At 34.5% G+C, this 19,870-nt stretch overlaps 4 protein-coding genes across 4 annotated transcripts; 2 read left to right on the forward strand and 2 right to left on the reverse strand.

Annotated features, from left to right (window-relative positions):
- The first annotated feature begins 734 nt into the window (after window positions 1-734).
- Window positions 735-2,212, forward strand: LOC9303065 (UDP-glycosyltransferase 72C1). Its single transcript, XM_002866947.2, has one exon. It carries the CDS (start codon window positions 785-787, stop codon window positions 2,156-2,158), a length of 1,374 nt encoding a protein of 457 aa, XP_002866993.1. The 5' UTR covers window positions 735-784; the 3' UTR covers window positions 2,159-2,212.
- A 17-nt stretch (window positions 2,213-2,229) lies between these two features.
- Window positions 2,230-5,889, reverse strand: LOC9303066 (probable Xaa-Pro aminopeptidase P). Its single transcript, XM_021019743.1, is given in 17 exon segments — window positions 2,230-2,580; window positions 2,663-2,787; window positions 2,876-2,947; window positions 3,080-3,184; window positions 3,290-3,344; window positions 3,441-3,521; window positions 3,620-3,754; window positions 3,853-3,919; window positions 4,008-4,072; window positions 4,156-4,242; window positions 4,327-4,599; window positions 4,689-4,811; window positions 4,895-4,921; window positions 4,923-5,180; window positions 5,268-5,407; window positions 5,509-5,572; window positions 5,695-5,889. Coding segments are annotated over 17 exon segments (1,938 nt in total). The 5' UTR covers window positions 5,788-5,889; the 3' UTR covers window positions 2,230-2,412.
- A 166-nt stretch (window positions 5,890-6,055) lies between these two features.
- LOC9305096 (probable NAD(P)H dehydrogenase (quinone) FQR1-like 2) lies at window positions 6,056-8,003 on the reverse strand. The gene is made up of 2 exons (XM_002868979.2): window positions 7,284-8,003; window positions 6,056-6,498 (listed from the first exon to the last, which is right to left on the reverse strand). The coding sequence occupies exons 1-2, from the start codon at window positions 7,880-7,882 to the stop codon at window positions 6,270-6,272; spliced, it is 828 nt and encodes a 275-aa protein (XP_002869025.1). The 5' UTR covers window positions 7,883-8,003; the 3' UTR covers window positions 6,056-6,269.
- Window positions 8,004-17,452: 9,449 nt separating this feature from the next.
- LOC9305097 (homeobox-leucine zipper protein ATHB-40) lies at window positions 17,453-19,676 on the forward strand. The gene is made up of 3 exons (XM_002866948.2): window positions 17,453-17,835; window positions 18,242-18,567; window positions 19,289-19,676. The coding sequence occupies exons 1-3, from the start codon at window positions 17,751-17,753 to the stop codon at window positions 19,529-19,531; spliced, it is 654 nt and encodes a 217-aa protein (XP_002866994.1). The 5' UTR covers window positions 17,453-17,750; the 3' UTR covers window positions 19,532-19,676.
- The last annotated feature ends 194 nt before the right edge of the window (window positions 19,677-19,870 follow it).

Genomic DNA, 19,870 nt, shown 5'->3' on the forward strand with positions numbered 1-19,870 from the left:
CTGTCTATTTTTTTCACTTTTGTTGGGACCTAAACAACAACAACTTCTTCCAACCATTTGAATTGCACTTGTATTTTTAATTTTCTTTCTCTTTATACTATTGTTGATACTATTATTGTTATCATCGCATGTTGTAGTTAAATACTTTTTTTTTCGTTTGTCGTAATTCACGGTACAAGACAACACTTACATTGCCCATTTGATGAGGGAACTACGAGATGACCCACGTTGGGTCCACGTGAGACTGAATTGCTTCTTATCATATATAACTAGCTGTTTAGTTTGGATCCATTTACATTTTAAGATATAACTAGTAAGTTTCAACAAGTCACAAGATCGCATTTTGTAGCTTTGTCTAAAACAAGGTAAAACAAACAAACACATCTTGAACCATGTTTCTATGCCTGGCTCATCTCATCTAAACATCATCATAACACGCGAAACAAACGTCGGCTCAAACACAACTATTATACGTTAGGTCTTTGTACAACGTTACACTTGGTGAACAAAAAATTAACATCTTACCACTTGTTACAAGTATTTAATCCAACTACAGTTCAATTAATGTATTTTTTGAATGTTTAGTTTTTTTGGTATATATGTTACTATATTCAATCCGTTATAATGATTTATTGCTGTGAGATGTTCGTCCATTTCGATAACTGTAATCTTAATAATCCCGTCATTCTTCTTTATATATTCAACACAAATGCGTCCAATCACCAAACATATTCTCATTCCACCAATTTAAGAAAGCAGATTACTAAAAAAACTCTTGAGGACCATGGAACTTCACGGAGCTCTAGTGGCTAGTCCGGGTATGGGACATGCCGTACCCATCTTAGAACTCGGTAAACATCTCCTGAACCATAACGGTTTCGACCGCATCACCGTCTTCCTAGTCACAGACGATATCTCACGTTCGAAATCCTTAATTGGCAAAACGTTAAAGGAAGAAGATCCAAAATTTGTGATCAAGTTTATTCAACTTGATGTTTCGGGTCAAGATCTGAGCGGTTCTCTTTTGACTAAACTAGCAGAGATGATGAGGAAGGCAGTACCGGAGATCAGGTCTGCAGTCATGGAGTTAGAACCACGGCCTAGGGTTTTTGTAGTTGACTTGTTGGGCACAGAAGCTTTAGTGGTGGCTAGGGAGCTTCAGATCATGAGAAAACATGTTCTGGTTACTACCAGTGCTTGGTTTCTAGCTTTCACGGTTTATATGGCGAGTCTTGACAAGCAGGAGTTGTATAAGCAGTTGAGTAGCATAGGAGCATTGCTTATACCCGGATGCAGCCCGGTTAAGTTTGAGCGGGCTCAAGATCCGAGTAAATATATTCGGGAACTCGCCGAGTCTCAGCGAATTGGGGCTGAGGTGATAACCGCAGATGGGGTCTTTGTGAATACGTGGCACAGTCTGGAGCAAGTGACGATCGGGTCTTTCCTGGATCCAGAGAATCTCGGTCGGGTTATGAGAGGAGTGCCGGTTTATCCTGTTGGACCGCTGGTTAGACCAGCAGAACCGGGTTTGAAACATGGCGTGCTGGACTGGCTTGACTTACAACCCAAAGAGTCAGTGGTTTATGTTTCTTTTGGGAGTGGTGGGGCACTAACCGCCGAGCAGACGAACGAGCTGGCTTACGGTTTGGAGCTGACTGGCCACAGATTTGTTTGGGTAGTCAGACCACCGGCTGAAGACGACCCATCTGCATCAATGTTCGACAAGACCAAGAATGAGACAGAACCACTCGATTTCTTACCCAAAGGGTTTCTAGACCGGACCAAAGGCATCGGTTTGGTGGTCCGGACATGGGCCCCACAAGAGGAGATTCTGGCACACAAGTCAACAGGAGCGTTTGTGACTCACTGCGGATGGAACTCAGTTTTGGAGAGTATTGTGAATGGTGTGCCAATGGTAGCTTGGCCGTTGTACTCAGAGCAAAAGATGAACGCATGGATGGTTTCTGGGGAGCTAAAGATTGCGTTGCGGGTTAATGTTGCAGATGGGATTGTAAAGAAGGAAGAGATAGTTGAAATGGTGAAGAGAGTGATGGATGAAGAAGAAGGAAAAGAGATGAGAAAGAATGTTAAGGAACTGAAGAAGACAGCAGAAGAAGCTCTCAAGAAGAGTCACATTCCATCTGCTTCCTTCACCTAAAACTAATTAGCAAAAATTGACAATATAATAAAGTATCAAAACGATAATGTTTTATTTGTGAGCCTAGAAGATATAAACCAGGTTCAAGAACTGAGAATCTTCTATGAATAAAAGACATGTGGTCCAGAAACATGAACTTTGATTGCAAACTAAAGGAAATAATCTGTGTAATGACTTGAATATTTTTGGTTTACTAGTGAGAGAAGTGACAAAGCCATTGATAAACATCTATTAAAGAGAAATCTGGGAGGGGATTAAGCCGATACACTTACAGGTTCGGTAGCTTTCTTGAGCCATTCCATTTCAGTCTGGTTCATGAATGGGGCCAAGATGTCTTTGCATTTCGAATGGTATGTGTTTAACCAATCAATCTCTTCCCGTGTCAGCTCATCTAGATCGATAAGTTTCACTTGATATGGTGCCTGGAGAGAGAGATAGAGAGTTACTCAGATGTGCGTGTTGATAAGAGAACAACGGAATAGTTAAGAGACAACGAGCAAGTACCCAAGTGATATGCTCGAATTGCAAGTAGCCCTTGTCGCCAAAATTGAATTCGGTCTCAGCGTCATTGACAACAAGAACATTCTCCAGCCTAATACCAAAGTTCCCGTCTTCATAGTAACCAGGTTCTGCAAAATAAATAAATACAGACGGCTCTTAGAATATGATTAAGGTTAACCGAACAGGAGAAATACCGAGCTTTTGTTGTAGACAGACCATCTGTTACAGTCATGGTAGCTTGAAGAGGTACATTCCTAGCACTCGGTCTGAAACTAACTTGGTGAGGCCCTACATATTAAACCATACATAATCATCGCAGAAAGTTAGTTGATCATATTTAGAATTTCAAAAACTTTATTGTCAATGACTCAATATGTTATTATAAGAAAGAGAGATAAAAAGAAGTATATCATCACTTGCCTTCATGAACACAAAGGTAAGAACCAACTCCATGACCAGTACCATGTCGATAATCCAACCCATACTTCCACAAAGGAGCTCGAGCAAGAATATCAAGTGTATAACCTGTAAATTCGGATATAGCCAATTCGACATATAACAAATCACTTTTCCTTAAAAAGAGAATCACTAGTTGGAACAGAAACAAAATTCAAAGAGATCATAACTTACCGTTTGTTCCCTTTGGAAACCGAGCATTTCCTAGTGCAACATGACCCTTGAAGACCTAAGGATGAGGCACATTGACCATATATCAGCAAATATGCTTACTCCAAATAAATAAGTATGTAATATTCAAAAAGTTTCATCAATAAGTACATACCGCAGTATAGCATTCCTTCTCATGAGCTGAAGGTTTTCCAAAGTGAACTGTTCGGGTTATATCAGTTGTTCCATCGAGATACTTTGCAGAAAGACAACAACCAAATTTTATTATAGAGCAAAGACTTTGAATTAGATTCAAGGGAAGCCTATAGTATATACTCAATCATGTGATACTACCTGTGCTCCTGAATCACATAAGTAAATTTTGTCTGGGTCCATCTCGGCACAAGCTTCTGGCTCTGGTGAATAATGAATAACAGCAGCGTTTGAACCAACCGATGATATAGTAGGAAAGCTTAAACCTCTAAAATGCTGCAACCACATGAAAAAAGAAACACGAGAAATGTGATTCGCCTCTTTTATGGAACGACAAAAGTCTTGACTTTGTTAATATATATGTAAAACATTACCTCTTTTGCAGCTCGGAGACTTTCCAGCTTATCGCTCACAGTCACTTCAGTAAGCTTAGAGCTCTCTCTGTATTGTTTTGTTTTTTCCAGAAGAATTATGGAGAAAAATGTTTTGACAAATCTGGAAAAACAAAACAAAGAAGAAGGAAGCTTACGATGGTTTCTTTTTGCTTGCCTCTGCTTCCAAGAAATATCCAGATGCTCCATAGAGCTCCTGCATCTATAGTTTTAACAATGTTGAGTGACATAATCAATCATCGATGTAGTAGTGTTCAGGAAACATAATTTCCGTTTATTCAGTACCTGTTTATCGAGCCAAACAAGGTACTGGACAACAGCAGCACCATCACGAACATGTGCGTTCTTGATCCCTTCGAGCTCAACTGGGTTCTAACACAACGGAGAAGAAGCATGTATAAGTAAACCATAACACGTCAGAAGAGGTCACTTTTCTCCAAAAGCATTCATTATTACCTTCAAGGCTTTTGAGAGGGATATAGGAGATGGTTGCAGAAGGACCTTCTCGGCATCCAATTTGGAGTAAAGTGCATAGCAGCACGAAGCAGGATCCACCCATAACCGATCATGCTGGTCAGCATCAATCTCCATGTCCTTTGTAGCCTCAGATTGAACAGTTTTAGAGGCAAATGAAGAAATAAGTCGATCCGAAGCAAGCAAGGCGACATCTGAGATCACATCTGTGTATTCCCGGACTTCTACACCGAGCCCATTGAAATAAGCGTTTGCCTTCATTAGAACATAGAAAATTCAGAAGTTATAGAACAAGCTATAGCACAATTATGCATATTTTCTGAAAACAAAAACAAAAGCCACACCTCATCGGACACTTTCTTTTTGTCAACATAGAGAAACGCAGAATCGGTTGTAAGGATTGCAAACGCATGAACAACCGGACAATAAGCGACATCAGTTCCACGGATATTATATAGCCAAGCAACCTGCATCAAACGGCGTAAAACCCCAATCATCACATTCCAAAGATGAACTGAGAAAAGAGAGATCATTTTCTACTAAAGCAAACCTCATCAAGAGCAGCGATGACCAAACCCACGCGCACTCTCTTGCTTAAGCTTTGCCCTCAAATCTTCCAATTTATCGGAAACAGAACGGCCAGCAAACTCCAAGGGATGAACAACAACTGGACTCATCTCAGAAGGTGGACGACTCTTCCAAACTTGGTCCACAAGATCAGTTGTTGTGGTGATTAGTTTCTGATTCTTCTTGGCAAAAGATTTTCCCCACCTGTTCGCAGTGTCTACCGAGACACACCATGAATCAACACCTATGTTTGCCTCTTCAGGTAGATTCTACATTGTCAAACCATAAACTCAATCAAAGAACACATCTCAAAATTTCAAAATAATCGATTCATAAAGAGATTAGTGTGGACTAACATCTGACATCCAAACTTCAACAAGAGGATCTTCTCCCATCCGCATTAGTGACCACTCATCGCTAAGCTGTTGCAATGCTTGCAAGAAGTATCGACCATCAGTCCAAAGCCTTGCTTCGTTCTTCGTGATAAGTGCCAAACCTATACAATCGCCGATCAAATTCAATTATGATCCGATTCTCACGATCAAGGATTCAATTATAACGATATTCGAATCCAGAACAAAAGAAAACAGAACCCACCTGCACTCCCACTGAATCCAGACACGAACTCACGGCGTTTGTCTCGTGCAGAAACATACTCGCTCTAAATACAATTAAAAAATCGGAACTTCCATTCAAATCAATGAAACAATATATGACTAAGTAATCTGAGATCGGATCATGAATCAAAAAGGGGTAATTTAATTCAATTGAAAATAATCAGACCTGGTGATAGTCTTCGGAAGGAACAACCAAAGCGTCAAGAGGAGGAGAGTGAGAGGCCATTAGTGACCTCAAGGAAGAGAGAATCTCAGACATGGCGATGTTTAGAGTTCAGAGAAGAATTTGCCTGCTTCAAGGACGAACAGAACACAGATGCAGTAGATAGATATAATAAAGTACAGATATAGTATCACAGTTATGTTTTATAAACTTTACGTCTTTCAAGGAATTCTAATGGCTGACGCAACTAAATAATTATTTTATTTTCCTACACTAACGATTTGTGAAATATATTTTTTTTTTGATAAGAAAATTGTTTTCATAAAATATCCATTCAACAACTCCAATGAGAAAGAAGAACACGTAATGAAATTTGTTTTTATTTTACAGAAATAAATGATCACAATAATATAAAAAGAAACATGTACACACAAACCATTAATGGCGAAACTGAAAACACTCATAAAAAAAAAAGAAATTTCGAAAGGAAGATTTTTTATACGATTATTTAGCGGGACGAGGAATTGAATGAAAAGAGAAAAATAAAAGAAGCAATTTTTTCTTTTTTTTTTTTTCTTTTAAGGTTGAGCAAGTCTCTTGACTATTGCAGCCATGTAGTTTCCTTGATGTTCAGCAAGAGCCAATTCTGTTTCTGTTGCTTCTCTTGAGCCATCACCAGCAAACACACCAGCTCCATAAGGTGAGCCTCCACGGATCGAGTCCATCTTGAACATTCCAGCTCCAAATGTGTAGCCTATGGGTACAAACAGCATCCCGTGGTGCACCAGCTGTGTGATTGCTGTCCATCTGCAACAAACACACACAAAAATGGAATCAGCAAGTGTTTTCACTTTTCAGATCTTAATGTGGAAAGAATGTTGATAAAAATATCCAAATTTGCACACTTGGAGAAATCCGCAAAAGCTTTAAGATTCCGCATTGTTACGCTTCTCTACAATGCTTTGTGTAAAGGGACCAAACTATCACATAAACCGAGTGAAAAAACAAAATAAGGGAGTCAATTCCATAGAACTTGGGGACTAAAACAGTTGAAGGGACCTCTAAGTAAGTGCAAATGATGACAGTCCAGATACATTGACAAATCTATCTCAGAGCTTAAACACATGCAAATTATCGGTGCTGAGAAAAGTGAGAATCTAATCTAATCAAGTTCATTTTACATTTTCTTAAAAATCTCCCCTTACTATCATACTGGAAAGAGAGACCAGGTTACTATTCAATGGTCACCAGATTGGACTCAGAATGGACTCCAATTCAATTGAGTTCTGAAACAAAACTTCCCTTGGATTGAAGAATGGTGTAGTTAATAAAGCACTCAAACATCAAGCAAGATTCACCAGAATTATAGCAATCTCTGACAAGTTTCCTCTAAAGTAGTAGACAAAGTCCTAACCACAAGAACCTTTCAGGTTTTAGCAACCACCTATAAACATCAAATTCAAGGTTGCATTTATTTCACACTGTGACTCTGTGATAATATCAATCGAATACTTGTACTCCAAATTCAACTACTTTACTTAAGCACCAATGCAAATGGTACCAAAGAGTATAAGAAAGAAGAAAGAGCTTACGCAGTAGTCTCTTGACCACCTCCTTGAGTCCCAGTACTCACAAAGAATCCAGCAGGCTTACCAGCAAGACTCTGCTCCTTCCACAATGATCCCGTCGAATCAAAAAACGCCTTCATCTGCGCAGCCATACAACCATACCTAGTCGGAAACCCAAACAAAAATCCATCAGCCGCCGCCAATTCCGCCGCCGTAATCTCCGGAATCTCCAAATCCTTAACCGGCGCCTTCATCTGCTCAACAACCTCCTGCGAAAGCGTCTCCGGAACTCTGTACAGCGTCGCCTCCACTCCTTGGACGCTATCCACTCCCTTCTTCATCCTCTTCGCTAAGCTCTCCACATGTCCGTACATCGAATAGAACACGACGAAGATCTTGAGCGGTGACGAGATCTTAGCAGCCGTAGAAATCGCTGGTGTTGTTGTTCCAGCAGTATTCGTCGCCGTTGTTCGATCGCCGTCAATGGTGGTTTGATCATCATCAATTTGGATCGGAGCAATAGTAGCGTCGTTGTCATCGTCGATTCCGGGACCATCGCCGGTGGTGGCGAGAGACGACGGCTTCTTCTTCTTGCTCGGAACACATCCTCCTCCTTTCCCCATCGAGAAAATTCTCCCAAATTTTCCGTCAACGATAAATTGGATTAATTTTTAAAATTTAAATAAATGAAAACAAATCACTGGAAAAAACTTTACTTATAATTTTTTAATCACCACTCTAATTTCGTGATTTAAAATGGGGTTAAGTGAAGATTTAACAGCTTCACTTTATCACACTCAGGTCTACAAAAACGGCGCCGTATATTCTTACGTTCAATTTTAAGTTGATAATTTGGGCTTAAGTTTGTTGGTTTCATACAAGGAGTCAAAAAGTCTGAACTGCGGTCAAATATTGGGCTTTTATACTTATGATAGAGCCCCCTGCAATGTAAAATTGATATTGGGCCTATCATTGTTGTTATCTTAAAACAGTTGTGGAAACAAAGCTTTTTAGTTTTTATGCAAAACGTTATTAATATTTTCGTTTTGATATCACATTATATTAGGGTAGAAAACAGATCACTAAAGTCGTGAATGATATTTGAAAACGCTGTGTATTAATCTATCCATAAACGGTGTATTAATCTATCCATAGAGAAAATTGTTTGACATTATTTATAAATTACTAGTCTCTAACAATAATATGATGAAGTGAGTAATTGTTCCTTTCAAATTTATCTTTTAAGAGTTTTATCCATTTTTGATTGTTTTTTAACGTTCCGGAATCTAAATTTGATAAAGAGAGAAGAATCATTTTTATGCATGAGTGTATATGGTGAATGTAGTATTATAATTAAATGATATGATCATGATTGCTTTCTTAGTGGCTAACCCGATGGTGTCTTTTGACTTGTTCGAAAGCGTACTAATTTAAATCTCTAACGTAGTCAAATTAACCTAATATCCTCCTACCTACGATCTAGAAAAAAGGAGTTGCATGAAAATTATCAATCATAATGTTACAATTAGAAGGAAAAATAAAGCATCTGTTTGGAGAATAGTTAATAGTTAAACCAAAAAGTCAAATTTCAACTATTGGTTATATAAGTAATTGAGATTTCAAACTCTACTAATAGAATGTTAAAGAAGATGAATTTTAAAATGTTGAATCGAACATGTTAAATTTGGTATTTATTATACTGTAGTTAGTTGTAGAGCTAATGTAGATCTTATCTGATTGGTTCATGTCTGGAAAAGGAAATATAATTTTATATCAACCGATTAATTAATGTATAAATACTTCGATTGATTAAAAAAAATATTAGTAAATTAATCTCATGCTTCTATGTTGTGCCAGGTACTACTTTGGACCACCATGAAAATAATACAAGATCGCGTTTAAAGCTGCAAGAACCAAAATAGAAAGAATATTGTAAACTTAGAGCAATAAATTAAGACTAATTAATTAAGAGAATTTTCTTTATAAGTATATATTAAAAACTAACACCCCACGAATCTAGGACCAAACCCAAGAGCAATCTAGAAAAGCCTCCTCGTTTATAGCTGTCATCGGTGACGCATCTTGTGTTCATAGCAACAAAAAAAAAAAAAAAATTGCAATGCCACGTTTACGAAAACTATTTATGGAAATTTATAATCTTAAATTAAGGAGCTAATGACAAGGATTGTTTAGTTGCTAACCATGTGCTTAAAGCTCTAATCGTGTTTTGGGATATATAGCAGATTAGCAGGAACCAGAGAGACAGGTTGGACCTCGAAAGTGGCAAAGAGAGACAATATATTTTACTGTTTTTATATTTAGGGAAAGTATATCTAATTTTTACTCCACGTGAGTGTTTTTTGGACCGTCCACGTTGTGTTTTGCCGTTCAATGTTTTAATCGTAAAGATTGTGGTGGTGATTAGTGTCTTAATCGAGTAATTGAGAATCTTTTATTCTTATTTTAAACAACTAAAGGTTGATGCTTAGCTGTTTGGAGATTTTTCATGCTTATTATTAATCCACTACAGAAGGATCCACGGAATTCTATTGGATTTTTAAACCAACGAATTCCAACAATTAACTACTCTAAGTATATTAATTATCATTTTTATGCGCTCCATAGTGAGTTTTGTTTCGAATTAATAAGTACAAACAACTATTTAAAATTACACGTTTTTGTCAAATATATTTATCATCAGAAAATATAATACTACAAATTTAACATTTTTGAAAAAAAAAACAAGCACCATAAATCATAAATTTATAATATCTGTTTAAAATTTATGCAAAATATTTCTGAAATTCAGAATTAGTTCGTATATCGTATATATGTGCATGGCCTTTTGGCTTCAACAGTGATGGGGACGCGCGAGACGAAGAGAGGCTTGTGTCCCAATTGTTTTTCATAAAACAATCTGAGTGGTGTTGACCCAGAAAGGAAAAGAGAAAAACATTTTGAGTATGCTTTATTAAAGTTTTTAGGGTCCCTAGCTTCTAGTATTTGTTTACTAGTGAAGAGATTATTTACTGGTGTCGCAATCCATTTATTCGTAAAACGTGAATTACCAATGCTTACTATCATTCATTGGAAGAAACGCAACCAATAAGACGTAAAAGAGCAATTTCAGTCTTTCTATTTGCTAATACAATTTTCTCTCAGTTGCATTGCATGCATATTATTATACAATATCTCTCGTAGGTAGCTTTACAAAAGAACTCTAACGCTTACGATCTATATAAACTTTTAAAAATATTTTGCCATACATAGGGCGGTAAGAAAGATGCATCAATACGCATCTACTCCCTCCATTTCAAAATATAGGGTGTTTTAGAAAAACTTTTTTGTTTCACAATATAAGTCGTTTTCAAGTTTCTATGCAAATTATATATCACTTTAATATTTTATGATTATTTTTATTATGCAGTTTCTTTTATGATTGGCTGAACTTTTAAAAAGTAGATCTTCTTAATCGGCGTGTTTTTTGCTAAAACGCCTTATATTTTGAAACGGAGGGAGTATTTTTTTTTAGTTCATCAATAAACCATACCCGATAAGACGCACTAACCATGATTGGAAACGCTACTCCTGTTTTTTTCACACCATCATCAACGTGTAGTTAAAAGACATATGCTCATCGCCATTGGTCTATTCACATACCTCAAGTGTTATGCAATCATGGAAGTAAAAATATGTTTTTGCGGACAAGTCTGGTTTGCTTTTTAGAGTTCAAATACGATATTTTAAAAATATATATGCAAGAAAAGCCAAAACATGTTAAACTCGATTGTGTTTTAGCGGAGCCGGTTCAACATATGAGCTGAGTTAAATTTGATACTGAATTTTCCAATACTCAAAACATTCGATTCGTTCCAGACGAGATGGGATCGAATTTTCATGTTGGCTTTTGATCCAGCACAACACTTCCAAGTATTTCAAATCAGTTACACAAAAAATATAAACATGTAATGCTTAAATTATGGCGCGATTCAAGGAATATTTGATGAAAAAGATTGGTCTAGAAATAGTTTTCCCTAAAGTATTTACTTTATGAAAATAAAAATCTACGGAGAAGCAAAAATAAACTATCGTGTCTACATATAAATTTTAAAGGGCACCAGCCAACTCCCGAATAATTTATATATTAAGATAAGACTTTCCAATTAAAGTAACGTATTGGACGAGAGAGGCTCTCTGAGAGCACACAAACATGTCACTAATGTTGTTTGTCGCAATTTATTGGATGATATTATCTAAAGTATAATGTTAAAGACTAATCTAAAGCTGGGTTGCCTATGGCTTTAGGACCCTAAATTGCAATACATTTGATTATACCAATGTAATGTAAAGTGCACATAATATAAGTTATCAATTTCTTTCCGTGGGTCTAAGATTTTGTAGCCTTATATAGTAAACGATCAAAAGAAAATATCATGTAATAATGTTTTTGACTTATTTAGTTATTTACAAGCTGTTATGATAAATTGATTGAATTCAACTAAAAGTAACGCAACTAATGTGAATAAACACAAAATAATCAACTAACGTAGGTACACATAAAAGTCTATTAAGAAAAAACTTTGAAGTTGAAATATTTATATAATTAATTTTGTGATATAAAATGAGATTTACTTATATTTTTCTTCCTTAAGTGAAAAAGTACAGCACTGCGCTTATATATGCTGAGAAGGGTCAGTGTTTTAATTCAAATCCCATCGTATTGCACCTCTATGTTTTTTTTTTTTTTTTTTTGGTGTGTTTGTTGGTGTTGATGAAAGACCTCTATGTTTAGCCCTTCGAAGCTTGAACAGCTAAACTAGCAAATTCAAATTAATGCGGATCTCAATATTTTCCCAAACTCGAGGTTAATAGTAATTTACCCTAAATCCTGTTTTTATTGTGAGTTAGGTCGATGTTAATGCTTAATAGTAAATCATGGGGTTGATTAGTATTTAGTAGATTAGTATTTAGTAGATTAGATTTCGTTGCTTTACTATAACTTGTAATAGCTTTTACAACAAACCAATCACTTACAACTCCTTTTCCAAATCATATGGATATTTTCTATTGATCACAGCAATGATTGATAAGTATTGAGGTAGTAATATTGAGGTTTCTAAATTCTAATGGCTTAACAATGAAGAAAATGTACGGAAATGGAGAAATGTGAAATGGTCAAGAAGCAATAGACACAGAGGGTCCAAGAATCTGTGGCCCCTGAAATTGCCACGTATCCGGATTGAAATTGGCCGGTTTGGGCAACATGTTGAAACTCACATGTTCCATTGTTTCGTCTCGCTTCTTAATTAGGAAATCTCTAAAGAGATACGTAACGATTCCTTTCTAAATTTCACAGTTAAATCCCATTGATTTGGTAAAGATTCAATCAAAACGTGATTTTTTCTTGTGACGCTAACTATTTCGAGTTTTAAGCAAAAAGCCAAACAGTTCTTTGTAGATAAGTTTTTCCTTTTTTGGGATATATGTCCAAAAAATATCTCCCTAGGCCTGCCTACTTTCTTCTTGATCTTTTTGTTTTTGTTTTGGGTAATGTATAATACGTGTTTTTGATTGTATTAGTTTTGGATGATGGCGAAATTAAATTACCCGTATATTTCCCCCTAGAATATGAAATCCTGAACATAAACACTTTATATTTTATAGAGTTGAGAATTATATTAATAACTGTAAAATTGTTTTTGAATTATAACTATATTAAATGCAGTAGTTGCACTTGTTTTTAAAAATATATGATTTTCTAGCTAAGTTTACATTATGTAAAAGTTTTTTGAAGAAAATTTGTGTTTACTCATGTTTTGTTTGATTCTGTTCAGTTTGAAACTTATTAAGAAATTTAAAATATAATAAAATGAATCAAAAATCTGAAATTAGTTAATTTCAATAGTTTTGTATGATTTATCGTAAACCGATTTGATATTTCCAATCAAGAATATTATTAAGAAAAATAAAATTCCAATCAAGAATATAAAAATGAAATATGGCTGATGACGGCGACGGTTATGGGAGAACAAAAAATCTAATTGGTCTGAAGAAAATGAGTCAGGTTCCATGAACTGAAGATGAGGACCAATACGAGAGGTGGTCTACTTTACTGACTCGTAAGAAGTCGCCACGTGGACAACCCCATGTTCTTCCCTGGTCACTTTTCCTTCTCTTTGGCGTGGTTGTCTTTTTCACCTCCAGTTTTTTAATTATTTCCACCTCCGGGTAAAAAGAAAACACAAAAAAAAAAAAAAAAATTGTTGTGAACTTGTGATAATTTACATCAGCAGAGAGATATTCGCACATAGGTATTAGACTAAAGATTTTTCCTAAAAAAAAAGGGGCTAATTAGACTTAACACATATATATATATATACTAAATTTTTGCAATACTTTGGTGACGGATGGGTAAAAATGCTTTTGGATATATCGGATATCCGACCCGTTTTTAAAATTCCTTCACAAAAAAATTATTGGGTCGGGTTATATTTAACCCAACTCATACACCGGATATTCTATATTTAATAATTTAGATATTTATAAAATTTGATTAAGATTTATAATTATGATTCTCCTATCATGTTTGATCTGTTTTTAACAGTTTTGAATCATCATATAATACATAAAGTAAAAACGGACATATAACAGTTTTTTCTGCATATACTGTGATTCGAGATTTTAAAAACGGACATATAATATCCAATTGACGAAAATGTGTGTTCAACGTTCAACATCGATTAAAATATTTAGACAATGATTCAGAATCATATCATAAATAAGAACATTAATAAAATAAATGAGCTTTTTGGCCAGACGGGTTTGGCGGAACGGGTTTTTGAATCAACAATAATAAAAAGATTAAAATATCATTAATCCGCCGCTTCAATACGGATTAAATTCTTTTTTTTAATACCACAAATATTAGACATATTAAATCAGTCTCATTTAGAAAAGATTGTATAAAACCAAAAATTGTTTCGTGGTTTTAGAGGGTGATATGATTTGTAAACTTTTATATATAATAAATAATCATTAAATTTTAAAATAAAAACAAATCACGGGACGGGTTAAGAAATTAAGGAACGAATTATATTTCGGAAATAATTTATATGGTAGACGAACTTGAATCAATATTTATATACCGCTTTAATACGAGTTAAATTCTCAGTTTATTAATAATTGTCTCGTGGACTCGTGGTATACCGTTACTTAATAACAATTGTAAACTATAATATAAATAAATATGTTATAAGGAGATACAATTTACAAAATATTTTTATACTAACTTTAAAATTAAATCATCATGTGGTGTACCGCGGATTAAAATCTAGTATATGTTAAAAAGTGTATCATACGTAGGGTGATAAACCAGATAATTTGTAAACGACCAGCATAGATATAAGTATATCTTTTTTTTGTTCAAAAGATATATGTAAACTGCAGTTGCAATACATAAAATTAATACAACTGTCAAAATTAACCCTCATACATAATTAAGTTCCAAAAATAGGGTATCCATCACATGCCAGACTTTTTAAGTGGTACTTTCAATATCAATATTTTTGGCTACAATAAGGACATATGGATTTTCTTTTACAAAATTGTTTTTAGAACACTTTCTTCAACAGTGCAAAAAATTGTATATTGGGAATGTAATTGGAGGAGAGATAGAGATATATGTAAGGATGGGATTGGAAGAACATGTAAAGTAGTAGAGACATGGCAGTGTTTTTAAAGCAGACACAAACACTTACGAGAAAGAAAGAGGGAGACAAAAGGCTTTGGCTTCCATTGTCTACTTCTCTATATTCTTATTAGAACCAATTTTAAAATATTTATTATAAACTTAAAAACATTATAAAAATGTACGTTTGGTTGTGTTGTTGTTATTCGCCACGTTTCGTTGTTGTATTCCTTTCGCATGACTCCCATCATGTTTCTTTGTCTCCCCCTTTTTCTCTCTTTACATCACCTCATAGAAAACAATATTTAGAAATAAAAAAACGTGACACATTATATTCAATAACGAATTCAAATCCCCAGTTCAACTTATGAGTACGAACCTTGTAGTCACCATCCAGATGATACCTCTAGAGACCGTAAGATTAATCGGGTTGAAGAGTTCTATTTGTTTTCAATAGTTGTATTGTATGGATGCCTTTGTGCAGTTTAGAAACATCAGTGATTCACTTTTGTATAACAATATATTTACAGTTTCTACGTTTTGATTTTACTCGTGTAAAAACTTCCATTGTAAATGTTTTCTTAATGAATCATGATTTAGGTAGCCTTATTCTAGTTTTGAATTTATTAGTACAAAAATATTTTTTTCATAAAAGATTGATCGATGTGATGTTAAGCACAATAAATAAATAAATGTGTCTATGTGAACTAAAATAAGAAGTACAAAGCTCAAAAATCCCACACAAAATGATCCATAACTTGGAATGTCTGACTAGATGCATAACTCGTTACTCCAAAATTATACACTTTGTATCTAATAAAAGTTGAAAAGATAAAACCTTTAGAAGCAGACATTATACTTAAGACAAATATATATATACACAAAAATAAACAAATATTTTTACCCTGTTTAGGGGGTTCGTTGGTCAATATCTTTAAGGAGAGTCCACATCTACAAGCAAGTGTCATCATGAACATTCTTAAACCCATTTAAGGATAATTAACTATCACTAATCAATGATTTACTAGAGAGCTCGAAGGTGTACACTCCTTCCAAATCTACAACCACTTTAAAGTTTCTATCCTCTTTATCTTTTTATCCCCAAGAATATCCTCTGTGGCACCAAGCTATTAATTTAGTCATTTATTTGCTCATTGGCCAAAAAAAAAATATTGCTCATTGGCTACCTTCTAATTTGCAGTTCCGTAATAGAATATACTCCATTAGACCTTACGATAAGCTTTTCTTGGACGTTCATAATGTTCATATGTCATTGAATTGATCATTTCTCAAATGACAAATCCATATGGATTTATAGAAATATAACCTCATACAAATTCTCATCAACTTATTACCTACCACACAATTCTGTCGATGTTCAACCTCTACATTAATTAGTATGCGAGTTTAATAACAGAAATGAAAATTAAGCCTTCTTATTAGGTTAAGCTCTTATAATAATAAAATTTTCATTTTCCTCTGCATATCTTTTTTTTATAAATGTTTTCTATGATTTTCTTCCGGTAGTGATAATGTTATCAACTGAAACCTTAATTCTATGATGAATTCTGGCTTATTTTTACAGCCCTAGCTAATATTCTAACGAATAGAAGGAATTCACCAATTATAATTTACCCAAATAAACTAAGGAAACCCATAGATCTCTAACCACGAATTAAAAGAAAAGTATAAAGAAAAGAGTCTAAATTAAAGGAGCAATGAAGGGGCTTGATTGGGTCGTGGAGAACATTGAAACCGGTGAATGTCCTCTCTGGACTCTGATTTACCAAACATCACAGACTCATTTACCAAACAGTCTCTGATTTTTGGTCACCCCTCCCAAATTTTTATATAGTTTTCTAGAGGCTAGCAAATATTATTAACAACGATAGGTTGATTTGTATCATTTCATTTGGTAATGAAATTCACTTTGGTGTGTTCACGTGCCGAAGCTTTAGACTTTTCATGTTCCTCCTATCAATGACGTGTAATGAAATACGTCTCTGTTTAGCGTTGTTTGTATTAGGCATGGGCCGCAAATTAAATGTTTAAAATAAATATTTTATTTAATTTTTTTTCCATTTACCTAAACAAGAAAGTCTAATTTATCCCACTCTTTACGACATTATCTTGGATCTCGTTTGCAGAATGATAAATACATGTCGTTTTTTATTTGTGCAACCATACATTTCTATATATTAACATGTATAACAAAATATTAGATGTATATAACATGTAATTTACGCAAATATAAACGAAATAATTGATTGATGTGGTAAACTTTTAAATAAAAGATTAGGATTTTAAATTACTGAAGATTTGTCATTTTATCAGGTTAAGAGAATTTGATTCGAACCTCCAACAAATAATGTTATAGAAAATGTGTGTAAATATCTGTATGTGTTGTAAGAATATTTCTGGTTGAATCGACACAAACAGTCGTTCAAAAATTGGGAATATCTAAGAAAACTGTCAAGGTCGTGGTTTACAACATGAAACAATATTAAACTTGGTGACAAAGAAATCTTTTCTTCCCTTTTAATTTCACTGTCTTTTTAATTAATCCTCCTAAGTCATAACGAGGATTAAGATTAGGAATGTAATTACGTCCAGTGGTAGTTCCGTAATTAAAAAAAACAAGAAGCCCACATCAGGAAAATGACATTTCTCAGAACAAAAAATAAAAATCATTTCTTGGCACCTACACTCCTTATAAATCATAGGTCTTCCTCTTCCCCAACACAACTTCTCACATTTCATAAAAAGTGAGACAAATTAAGACAGAGATAGAGAGATCCAAGAACATGAACCACACGGTGGATGATCAGAACATGGCTTTTATCTCTCAACTGTACCCTGATGTCTACACTCAGTTAGTACCACAACCAGGTTTGTCCTTCTGCAAGTTTTTTGTAATTAGTATGTTCGAAATTTCATATCTTTTTGTTTTAAAGTTCGACAAGACCCAAATTTCATGGATTTTCTTATAAAAATACTAGTGGGTTTTGTTTTTAGTTAATTTATCCGAAAGTTTTTATCCTTTATATATCAGAGTCTGAAAATTCCTCAAACAATTTATGGAAGAAATTATACAAATTCAAGTGGGTGTTATATATATACACGAGTCTTTTTAAAAAAAAAGTTCTCGACCAACACGCATAGACCTAAAAATATTGATGTTAACTACGTGCATGTGAAGTGTGAATACACTTCCAAGAAAAATCCAAATATTTAAGATGGGTCTGCTTTTAGAGCATGAGTTATTAATTTGGTTTTTATTTTGTTTGGTGGGTAGGAGAAGTGAAGCAACCGAAGCGGAGGAGGAAGAAGAGTAAAGGAGCGTTGGCTTCCGGAGACGGAAGCAACAGTTTGTTTAGGAAGAGGAAGCTAACCGATGAACAAGTGAACATGTTGGAGATGAGTTTTGGTGATGAGCACAAACTTGAGTCGGAGAGGAAAGATAGACTTGCGGCGGAGCTAGGGCTTGACCCTCGTCAAGTTGCCGTTTGGTTTCAGAACCGCCGTGCACGGTGGAAGAACAAAAGGCTCGAGGAGGAGTACAATAAACTCAAGAACTCACATGATAACGTCGTTGTCGACAAGTGCCGACTCGAATCTGAGGTATTTCTTCTTTTTTCTGTTTCAATTACTTTTTGTTTTGCTGTTTTCGTTTCTTGTTCAAATTTTTATTTTTAATTATAAATATAATATATACGGGTAGGGAATGGTTTTAAGTTTCTTCATGATCGATTTGATCCATGCTTGAGATAATGATAACTAAAGGGATATATTAAACAACTTTTTCCAATCCAAAATTTACATCTACATAGATAATAAAAGAAACTGCTATATACATAATTAACTATAGGAAACATGAAGCGGCTATTTTTCAAACTAATTAATAATAGTAATTATAATTTTCGTCCGAACTTCGTTTTTTTGTTTACCTTGTTGCTATACTAATTAAATTGCATTGTAAAAGTTAAGTATAATAGGTAATTTAGACTTTATACATTCTTTTGGTAATTAATTTTTTGGCATAAATGAAAGTGAGCTCAAGGCTCGAAGAAATTAAAAAATTCAAAATGAGACAGAAAGTGAAGTTGAGAACCAAAAAAAAAGTGATATCGAACAGTATACTGCCACCTTATTACACAACATAATACACTTTATATGGTCCGTACAATGTTCTTATTTTCTTAATAGTGGATTGTCTTTGTCAATGGGCTCAATTCTACAGTAGGCCCACTGACTAAAAATCCCCCAATTTAAGTGTAATCAGATGCTTGCATCGGTGGTTAAGCTACGTAATGATTAATTTTACAATTTTTTTCCTCGTCAGGTTATTCAGCTCAAAGAACAACTCTATGATGCAGAGAGGGAAATCCAAAGATTAGCAGAAAGAGTAGAAGTAGGCTCAAGCAACAGTCCGATTTCGTCTTCTGTTTCCGTCGAAGCTAATGAAGCGCCATTTTTCGGAGACTATAAAGTCGGAGATGATGGCGATGACTATGATAACTTGTTTTATCCGGTGCCGGAAAACAGTTACATCGATGAAGCGGAATGGATGAATCTATACATATAAAATTACTAGCTTAATGTGATATTTTAATTATATCAAGTTAGTATTGTGAATTAGGGAAGCATTATTTTAAGTAAATTTAGTAGATTATATAACTGTTGAATTTCTATTGTACAAATTAATATATTGACGATGGGTTGCTCGCTAATGTAATTTGGCTGTCTTTATGAAAGCAACAAATTGCTTAAGTAGTTAAAAGCATTTAGCCAGTTTTTGTTGGATAAAGATTAAGTTTCTAACCAAGATTCGTTATGATTTTATTTATAATAAGTAAACTAATTTGGTTTTGGAATAAATATTTTCTATAACCAAGAAAAAAGTGCGGTCATAAAAGCAGTATCG

Source organism: Arabidopsis lyrata (assembly GCF_000004255.2).
Source record: "Arabidopsis lyrata subsp. lyrata unplaced genomic scaffold ARALYscaffold_7, whole genome shotgun sequence".
Classification (NCBI taxonomy): domain Eukaryota; kingdom Viridiplantae; phylum Streptophyta; class Magnoliopsida; order Brassicales; family Brassicaceae; genus Arabidopsis; species Arabidopsis lyrata.

What these genes read in the sequence shown, in the direction of transcription:
- LOC9303065 (XM_002866947.2), top strand. Translation starts at nt 785, where the DNA reads ATGGAACTTCACGGAGCTCTAGTGGCTAGTCCGGGTATGGGACATGCC.
- LOC9305096 (XM_002868979.2), bottom strand. Translation starts at nt 7,882, where the DNA reads ATGGGGAAAGGAGGAGGATGTGTTCCGAGCAAGAAGAAGAAGCCGTCG. An exon ending in GGTGGTCAAGAGACTACTGC is followed by an intron (nt 6,499 to 7,283) that starts GTAAGCTCTTTC and finishes TGTTTGTTGCAG; the next exon opens with ATGGACAGCAATCACACAGC.
- LOC9305097 (XM_002866948.2), top strand. Translation starts at nt 17,751, where the DNA reads ATGAACCACACGGTGGATGATCAGAACATGGCTTTTATCTCTCAACTG. An exon ending in TCAGTTAGTACCACAACCAG is followed by an intron (nt 17,836 to 18,241) that starts GTTTGTCCTTCT and finishes TTTGGTGGGTAG; the next exon opens with GAGAAGTGAAGCAACCGAAG. An exon ending in AGTGCCGACTCGAATCTGAG is followed by an intron (nt 18,568 to 19,288) that starts GTATTTCTTCTT and finishes TTTCCTCGTCAG; the next exon opens with GTTATTCAGCTCAAAGAACA.